Source organism: Triticum urartu, chromosome 5, assembly GCF_003073215.2.
Source record: "Triticum urartu cultivar G1812 chromosome 5, Tu2.1, whole genome shotgun sequence".
NCBI classification, from domain to species: domain Eukaryota; kingdom Viridiplantae; phylum Streptophyta; class Magnoliopsida; order Poales; family Poaceae; genus Triticum; species Triticum urartu.
Window position 1 is genome coordinate 391228666 of NC_053026.1, and position 9748 is coordinate 391238413.

General features: G+C 44.8%; 1 protein-coding gene across 3 annotated transcripts; it reads right to left on the minus strand.

The window, feature by feature from the left end:
- Positions 1-3695: 3695 nt before the first annotated feature.
- Positions 3696-9258, minus strand: LOC125509228 (protein FAR1-RELATED SEQUENCE 7-like). 3 transcript variants are annotated; one of them, XM_048674152.1, is made up of 4 exons: positions 8914-9258; positions 6823-6938; positions 5033-6734; positions 4603-4901 (listed from the first exon to the last, which is right to left on the minus strand). In XM_048674152.1, exons 3-4 carry the CDS (start codon positions 6449-6451, stop codon positions 4884-4886), a joined length of 1437 nt encoding a protein of 478 aa, XP_048530109.1. In that variant the 5' UTR covers positions 6452-6734; positions 6823-6938; positions 8914-9258; the 3' UTR covers positions 4603-4883. The 3 variants fall into 3 exon arrangements, with proteins under 3 accessions (XP_048530107.1, XP_048530108.1, XP_048530109.1); XM_048674150.1 differs by having other exon boundaries at positions 3696-6734; positions 8914-9257; XM_048674151.1 differs by lacking the exon at positions 6823-6938 and having other exon boundaries at positions 3696-6774; positions 8914-9257.
- Between the last annotated feature and the right edge of the window lie 490 nt (positions 9259-9748).

The window sequence follows — 9748 nt, forward strand, 5'->3', positions numbered from 1 at the left end:
TCCGAAAGGGGTTTCGGAGGCCCCGGCAAGCGTTGGTGGGCCTTATGGGCCAAGGGGAGAGGGCACATCAGCCCACTAAGGGGCTGAGCGCCCCTCCCACCCCATCTCACGTAACCAGGAGAGGTGGGGGCGCCACCCCTAGGGCAGCCGCCCCTCCCGGCTTGGGGGGCAAGTTTCCTAGGGGGTGGGGGCGCCCAAACCCATCTAGGGTTTCCCCTGTGGCCGCCGCCCCTCCCCTAGGGAACCCTAGGGCGCCTCCCCCTCCTCCCTTCCCCCTATATATAGTGAGGGAGAGAGAGGGCAGACGCACCCTTCCCCTGGCGCAGCCCTCTTCCTCCTCCAACACCTCATCCTCCTCCGTAGTGCTTGGCGAAGCCCTGCCGGAGAACCACGAGCTCCATCACCACCACGCCGCCGTGTTGTCGGAGTTTTCCCTCAACTTCTCCTCTCACCTTGCTGGATCAAGAAGGAGGAGACGTCTCCCAACCGTACGTGTGTTGAACGCGGAGGTGCCGTCCGTTCGGCGCTAGGATCATCGGTGATTTGGATCACGACGAGTACGACTCCATCAACCGGTTCACTTGAACGCTTTCGCTTAGCGATCTACAAGGGTATGTAGATGCACTCTCCTTCCCCTCGTTGTTAGATTACTTCATAGATTGATCTTGGTGATGCGTAGAAAATTTTAAATTTCTGCTACGATCCCCAACAATTACAGTAGATGCAAACCCTTGTTCTAGCGCTACGGGGCACTTATGTAGAGTCCGCCGCCCCTCGTTATAATTGCGTTACAAGGGATGAAAGATGGAGTTTTATTACAGGCGTTACTGGTAACTGATGCTTTAACTATACTTAACGTCGGGCGTCGTGCTCCTCGGACATGCTTGGACGAATAGTGAAATTGTAAAAAATATAAAAATTATTCTGGTTCTTTTGTGCAAAACGTTGACAAATGTTCTAAGTGCTCGCAAAATTTCATCATGAAATCACATTCGTGGATGTCGTGGCAAAAAAGCAAAATCAATGCTCCAAAAATATCATCTTCAAAAGCATTTTGGAGTGCCGATTTTTCTGCCACGAGTGTCATTTCAAAATGAAAATTTGCAAGCTCCAAAAGCATTTGTTAAAGTTTACCTGAATTTTTTTCTCACTTTTCTGAATTTACTCTTTATGGCAAACTCATTTGAGCTCGCGAGCAATTGGGGACTTTCCTCTTCTCTAGCTTCTACTACTCAACTATATATGTCTGTATTTCATACACGAAAATGATATATGTCGCTGTTTGCTTTTTTTTACTCTAAACACACTCCACTTTATTTGATTATAAAAGTTCATAAGGATACAATGTAAATCTGAGGGATCAGCGAGCGTGTGGCATCTTAATTTCTCTTCCTTCGAAGATGAAGGAACAACGAAAAAATTGTTGAGATGTAAGATTGATCTCCTTAATAATGCTAGAGTGTAGCCCACTCATATTTCCATGGATATATTTGATCACATCTTGATAGTCTGAAGCTATCTGTAAGTTTGCAAGTGATAAGTCAAGGAAAAGTGAGAGTGAGTGCTTCTCAAGAAGCCAATGTCTCCAATGATGTTGGGTCAATCACACCTTGACATTTTATCGCCGAAGAGCCTAGTTATTTTTCAGTGGGATCCTTGCAAATTGCGCTGTAAGTCTCTTCCATTGCATCGCGTGACACGACACCATCAACACAAATTGCGCTGTAGGTGGCAGGATCCATCTGTGATGTTGTCTCGAAGGTGTTTGAACTACCGCATGTTGCTCAAAGGTTTGCAAATCTGAAGCCCCCTTACATAATTCTTGACAAACTGATTAGTAGCTAACGGCCCTGAAATACATGCTTATGGATAGCCTTTCTCCGAGCATTGCCAAATCGCCCATAGTGTTACAAGTATCTTGATGAAATCCTCGTGCGGTATAGACTCCATATGTCCCTATTTGCTAGCTGAGTGTTGCGATACATATCGGTGCAATCGTCCACGGGCGTTGTTACGTGTGTCGGCCCGTTAAAGAACCAAGGCGCCCTAAACCGATTAGCTATGAGCAGTTTTAGGAAGCTTGTCAGCCAGTTTCAGGAAGATTCTGGGCCTGTATTTTCTTTTCTTTTTTTTCAATTTTCCACTGCTGGTTTTCTATTTTATAGTTGTATATTTGGTTTTCGTTTTTGTTTATTTTTGTGTTCTGTTTTCTTTGTTTTATGTTTTCCTTTCTATTTATTCATTTTCTTCTTTTTTTGAAGAATTCATGAATATTTTAAAATTTTCTAAATTTATTTGAAATCATGATAACTTTTCAAATTCATGAATATTATTTGAATTCAAGTATATTTTTAAAATCTATGAATATTTTTAAAATTCATGAATAATTTTTTGGATTCATGAACATTTTACAAATTCAGAAATATTGTTCAAATTCGCAAACATCTTTTAAAATCTCGTTTTTCTTCAAACTATATTTTTTTGAAATTCACGTAAATGTTCAAATTTGTGATTATTTTTCAAATTCATGGATATGTTTTCAAATTCACGATCACCTTTTCCAATTGGCGGTTTTATTGAAATTTATGATCAATTTTAAAATTCATGAACATTTTTGAATTTAAATAAAATCAAACAAAATAAAAATTTCATGTGCATTTGTCGCTGATCTCGAATAGAACTCTAACGGTAGAGGGGTGGAGCCTGGATACCATTATTCGGCCAAACTTTTCCCATGAGTGGTGTGTTATGTGTGCTCCTGGAAGCGGAAGGACCCAGATGTCCAAGAGAGATGGGAGCTGTTGGGATTGGAATTTAAGAACGAACTTGCTAAAACAGATTCCACGAGACCTAAATCACCATTCAAGTGGCTCCTAAGTATAAAAAAGGACAGACTCAACTCATGAAATATCAAATGACGGCAAACAACAAGCACCACTCAACTCAGCACATATTAGGGTCCTGGAAGCTGAAGAGTATAATTGCAGTATTAGTCACAGAATCTAATCAGAGTCATCGCAAACTACAACTATTATGAAGCTTCAAATTAAAATGATGCTAGAGTAGCCATTGGGAAACACACATACAGTATTTCGTTATTATGAACACATGTATAAAACAACGGAACACAGTACCGTACAACTAAAATATAATACCCTGAGCTGAAAAGTACTCCCTCTGTTCACAAATATAAAAGATGTTCTAATTTTTTTTCTCACGTTTTAGTGTGTTTGTCCACTCATTTCAGTCCGTATATGGTCCATACTGAAATATCCAAAACATCTTATACTCCTTCCGTATCATAATATACGACGTTTTTTGAGTAACAAATATGAAAGCCAGACAGCTACAATCCAGAACAGAAAACAAGTTTTGAGGATACAAATACCTAAATGTGCAACATACATAACATACTGCATTTCATACGAACGATCAAAGAGAAGCACAGAACTCAAAACATACAAATGCCTATCCTAAACAGTACAGGTGCTTATTCGCAAAAGAAAAAAGCAGTACAGGTGCTTAACTGCATAAGTACTCGACTGCAGTTAGCTTTCGTAGCACAACTGTCACTTCTACACATGCTAACCGCAACTTAACAGTCTTTCGGTATAAAAAGTAAATCCCAACTAACATAAGGCTATGCTACGTTGGTCACGCAATGGTACGTACAAAATTATGGATGTACTACCATGTAACAAAATTGCCCTTCCTACAGTGCCATTCATAGAAAATTCCCACGAAGGGCATATGTTCCTACATTCCTTTTGAACAGTAATGTCTCAAACGATTCATTAGCACCCTTGCTGACAGGAAAAAGCCATGGCCAGCCACAGCATAAGAGACTAGTACTAGATTGAATGATACTACAACTATACAAGGTCAGAACAGGTGAAATCGCATTATGTTCAAATTCACAATATCTGGTCATCTACTGCCATTTGCTCTCCACAAGGGAATTTTTGAATGCTGGCCTCTTTATGCTCTTGCCAGAGGTACCTTTAGATGTCCCAAGTTTCTTGACTGGACTTCTTAATGATGTTGTACAGTTTTGTGAATTTTGCTCTCTAATATTCCTTGTAGGCATTATTTCATCAAGAGCCTTGCACAGTGCCTCTTTAGCAATTTTATAGCGCTCGGTGGATGTTGAGCCCTCTTTTGCACATTTGTTTGCATCATAGCAAAGATCATTGTACCTTGAAGTCGAAGGGTCCTCACAGTATCCCCTTAGTTCAATGTAGTTATCCAGGGTGACAGTACTTTTTGCATGCTTTGTCCAGCGTTTCAAGACATAGGCCTTTGGAAGGAAACGCACTCCTTCGATGATGAAAACTCGAAGAGCATGCCTGCACAAGATTCCACAGCTCTCGAATAAGCAACAACTACAGCACACTGTACTTTGATCTGGACTGAAAGAGACGATATGTGCCTCCTCGTCACCATCATCTACTGTCAGGCGGTACTTGTGTAGCATCCTATCCTCGAGCCTCTCTGCATGGTACCCAAAGGACTCCGCAAATTGTTCCTGAAATATATCAAACACTTTCCTAGAAAATACTAAACCTGCTTGTTTCTCCACTGGTGAAGCAGTCCTCAGTGCTGGTGGTTGAAACATTGTCAGATAATCCACCTGGGCTTCTTTCGCATGGAAATTACAAATAGCTTGTTCAAGTTGCTGCACAGCCACCACTAACTGGGTCTTGGACGAGAAGTATGTATCTATAATCTTTTCAAGATTTTGACAGCTTTGTGCAAGCAGGTTTCTGGCATGAAATGATTGCTTTGTGTATGCAGGGGCCCATCGTTCACGAATATCATAAAGAGACTGTAAATGTTCATTATTTCTAAAGCCATGTTTTATGAGAACTGATTCCCAACATGATTCAAATGATTCTTCTATTCTGCATCCATCAATGCACTTTCTCAGATCAGTTATGAAATGGTCTAGTCCTGGATAAATACTATGCAACTCCTCCTTGACAGTACCTAATATATGCTTTTCACAGAAAATATGACAGGTGTCAGGTAATACCTTGGCAGCTGCAGCTGCCATCTCTTGGTTCAGCTCTGTTACGAAAGAAACAGGAGGCCTCACATGCATTGCTTCAAGCCATTTTTCAAATAACCATACAAATGATTCTTCAGATTCATCAACAAGTAGTGCACAGCCAAAAATAACAGGCTGCACATGATGATTGACACCTGAAAATATGACAATGGGTATATGCTCCTTGTTGCTCCTGTATGCTGTCTCAAACCTAACAGCGTCACCAAAATGGTAATAAGCCATCCTAGCGCTCGCATCAGCCCAGAAGATATTGACCGTGTCCTCATGCTTGTCAAGCTGCACAGCATAGAAAAATGCAGGGTCCTCAGCCTGTACCTTTTTAAGATATTCAAGTAGGCTTTGAGCATCCTCTGGCCCTAGATCATTGTACCGGATCTCTCTATGAGGCTGAGAATCTTGGCCATTCAATAGAAGATTCCGTGTGTCAGCAAAGTTCTTTGCAATGACAAGTACCTCACCTTGTGAGCGGACACAACAAACGCTGCTTGCTGGTGCAGGGTTCAGCTCATGACTGTGCTCTAGGATGAGTTTGGAGACCCTCCAGACACCTTTGTCCTTCCGAATTATCTCAAACAGTGCATTACAACCGTCTCTGGAGGGATCTCTCTTGGTATCGTCTCCATTGTTCTCCCGTCCTGAATGGTAGCGGTGCCTTGAGCACACAAGCTTCAGCATCTTGAGTGACTCATCTTGTGATTTCCGAGACTGGCGCACGCGAACTTCAAATCCTGCACGGATAGCATACGAGTAGTAGAATGTCTTGGCAGACTCAAGGGATTCAAACTCCATGTCAATGTATGGGTCAACCATAGTATCGCTCTCAGTGGCTATATAGTGCACTGTGCTGGGCATCCCAACCTCATGGTTATGCTCCTTAACAAGCTTGGTGGCAACCCACTTGTTGTCGCCTCTGCGGAGAACCTCAAGCATGGCATTGCAGCCTTCCCTGATGGAGGCTAGCCTCTTCCTTGTCTTCTTCCCTTCAACAACACGCTTCTCCTTGCTGAACCCTTCCTTTGAGCAAACAAACCTTAGCATGATGATGGACTCACTACACTTGGACTTACGGGACCGAGCGATGCGGACCGAAAACCCAACACGGCCAGCATAAGCAATATAGAAGGTCTTGGCAGCCTCGCCCGACTCGAATTCCATCCCCACCCGGGGCTCAAGGCAGGGGTCGGCTTCAACAGGGAACAACTCCTTACAGACAGACTCTGGGTGTGAGACCACTGCCGGTGGCAGCGATTGTCCTTGGTGGTCAAGAATGTGCACACTGTGGAGCGCCATCTGGTCGACGCCATGGACATGGGTGCTCACGCCGAGGGAGGCCCAGAAATTGATGCTGTCATCCTCGAGTTCCACTCCCTGGGGCTCCATCATCGCCTACCCCCCGACCTCCATTACCCTTGCCCTCAATACCCTCCCTTGTATTCTTAGCCCTTCCCTCCACCACAGAAGCAAATCAAGAACCAAGAAACCAACCAACAGCTGCCACTCTCTGATGCCCAATCCAAAAACCAGAAAACTACTCCAGGTCTCTCTCCCTCTGGCTCTACGATGCCTCTGCACCTTCTGTGGGGAAGCAACAAACCCGATGCTTCAATAACTTCACCGAGAAACAGTAAGCAAGTAACTCCGGTTGCGGCAATCGAGAGCAAGAACCCTAGTAATTTGACCCAGTGAGACCTTGGTTTCCAACAGAACTGCAGGGAAAGGAGGCTGATTCAGTGAGTAAAGAGGAAAGGCGGTACCTTCAGGTTGCTCGGCTGCATGGGAACCGCTAGGGATCAGACTAGCAAACTAGCATGGGAACCGCTAGGGATCAGACTACGGAAGCAGGAACCATGAAAGCAAACTAGCAAACTACCTACACAGTAGAAGTAATATATAGTTAGCTTTCCAAGCATGGAATAAACACACTATAGAAGCTTATGCAAGAAATAAAATGGTCTGTAGCAACTACTAATTTGGCAACCTGACTGTACCAATGGAAACAAAGAAATCTGAAAGGTGTGAACTTGCATTATATGCAATATATATACACGTATGAAATGTAGGAAGCATGATGAGAGTATTTAAATACAAAATATGGTCTTACAGTGTAACAAGTACAGAAAAAAGTAGAAGCATATTCTATTGCAGCAAACTATCTGCAGTGAACAACAAACTCAATAAATTCAGAAGCATGGATACACAAAACATCAATTTCATGCTATCTTAACATACCCATGCCTAGCGTAAGCATAACATTTTGAAACTGAAATTAGCAATGCCTAGCGGCAACTTGTGTGTGCATCCTTTTTGTGATGAACAAACCAATTTTGTCAATTTCAATTGGTAATTTTGTTAGCCTACACACACTGAAATAAGGGGGGAAATCATGATTTATCAACATATACAATTAGAATAAAATAGAATCTACCGGTAGCAGGATGGTACCTCAAAATAAGAAGATAAATTGGCTGCATTTTACATATCTGAATTTCGAAATTTTTGTAAAAGTAGGAATATGGAAGTAATCTATGGACACCAAAGAAGTACAATTTAGAAGACCCGTGAGTAGGAAGCATGAAAATGTGCTATGCCGATATGACTCATTTCAATTGAAGCATAGAAAAGTTAACTAAGATTCTCACGAACATGGAGATGCAATTTTTAACACCTACACTCCAAATTTGCGAAAATGGTTGAACTATGGAAGCAAAACTATGTGGACCGAAGCATACATAGTAAGTAGTATAATTTGGAAGCTCCATAAGTAGGAAGCATAAGAACAGTGATGCCTGAACTAACTCATCTTTGTTGGGAGGATGGAAATCTGAAAAAACGACTGAAGTATGATTGCCGCCGCCAACATGGGTATGTAAGGGTGTGTTTGGTTTCTGTCACGAAGTGGGACGGTACGGGTCGGTTCCGTTCCCAGAACTCATTCTCGCGTTCGGATTGTCGAAGGAACCAGAATCAATCGATTCCAGAGAATGGCATGTTCCCTGTTTATACCATTCCGAGTGGTCTTTCCAAATCGGGCGGACCACGCAGAACCGCTCGCCTCTCGCCTCTCCGTCACATCCTTCGCGCGCCTGCCTACTCCCGTTCAGCTGCCGACCATCACCGGCGACCTCCGCCGCTCCGCCGAGCTCCTTCCCCACCCTCGCAGCCCTTTCCTCCTCCTCAGCCTCCTATCCGGACAAGCCCCTTCCTCACCGAACTCTAGAAGCTCCGCGCCAGGGACGCCGCATCCGAAGCCGACGGGATAGAGGTCCCATCCGCCGTCTCCGCCGCAGTTGTCCGGGGCGGCTCCTCTTCTCCCCGTACCTGACTTCCTGCATCACCCGCTCGAGCCAGCGAGGAGCGGCCAGGGCTGGGATGCCTCCCAGGCGGGGAGTGGCCGTGGCGGGGATGCCTCCCAGGCGGAGCCCAAGGATGTCCCGCGGGATCGCTCGCGACCCTCTCCCTAGATCGCCACCATCTCCCTAGATCGATTGGAGTTCTTGCTCAAGTCCGGTATCTATCAATTTTTGGCATTCTGTCCCAAGGAACCTTTCCATCCGACCTCGTTCTCTTCTTGCCGAACATCAAGATGTTACATGACATTCCACTTGGTTTTAGAACCAAACACACCCTAAGTTCGTGTAATCCAAAATCCAAATACACCTAAATTGGTTGATGGTTTAGTGTTCTATAATACACAACGAACAGTTCGATTTCACAGCCAACAACATTCCATATTCAATAGGATATGAGTATATCTAGCATTGAATACTGGGCACATTAGAAACCAACTTGCTTTGCAGAAATTAAAAACTGGAGGACCGAAGAAAAGGAGCGGCCACTGTTCTTACTCCAGTAGCCGGCAAGCGGTTGATCCTCCGGGCAGCCTGGCGAGGCAAGAAACGGGGTGGTGATGGTGGCTGCGGCCACCCTAATTCCCGGGTGACGCACCGGCGAACTGGACCCGGGGCGGCATCGGGTGGGTCGCTGCAGGGGGGTGCACCTGGGCGGCGTTGTCGTAGATAACAGGGAGGTGTGAGGGATGGTTAGCTCGTCGGTGAGGTGGGGCGCAGAGGGTCGAATCTGGGCTGCGCCGGCGGAGAGAACATGGCGGCGCTGTGGTTCCTGAGCTAGGAGGCGAGGGGGAAAAAATCTACGAGAATGGGTCTAACTCTCCAACTGGTTAGATCCGCTCGGATGCACGACACGTGGACATCACAATCTCAAAGCATCAAGCCCATTCCCACTAGTACGTGTACTCTCTCAAGGCTTGCTCGCCCTTGTCCATGGCGGCCGCTCTAAATGACGTCGCCGCCGGCAGCCACCCAACAGTCGACTTCTCGCCGGTGGCCTTGCGGCAGAAGTGTACAACATACTCTCGTCCATGGCGGCGAAAGTATGGTTAGTCCTACATGTCGAGGTAGCACTGGCTCACGACGGCAGATGGCAGGCCACCGACTAGAGCCGGGTTGATCCTACATGCTCACGTAGCATGCCTTCTCGTGCATCAAATTCGTGTTGCAGATAAAGAAGTTTGTCGATTTTTCCAACGTATTAAAGACAGTACAAGTAATACTGTTTGAATGGTGGTTTTGATGAATAAACATGAATGTTTATATCGTGGTTACGGGAACGCAAATAGATGCGAAATATTTTCCTCCCCCAACCGGCCTAGAAACCCTAGCC

Coding starts and splice junctions, on each gene's coding strand:
- LOC125509228 (XM_048674151.1), bottom strand. CDS start 6,451: ATGATGGAGCCCCAGGGAGTGGAACTCGAGGATGACAGCATCAATTTC.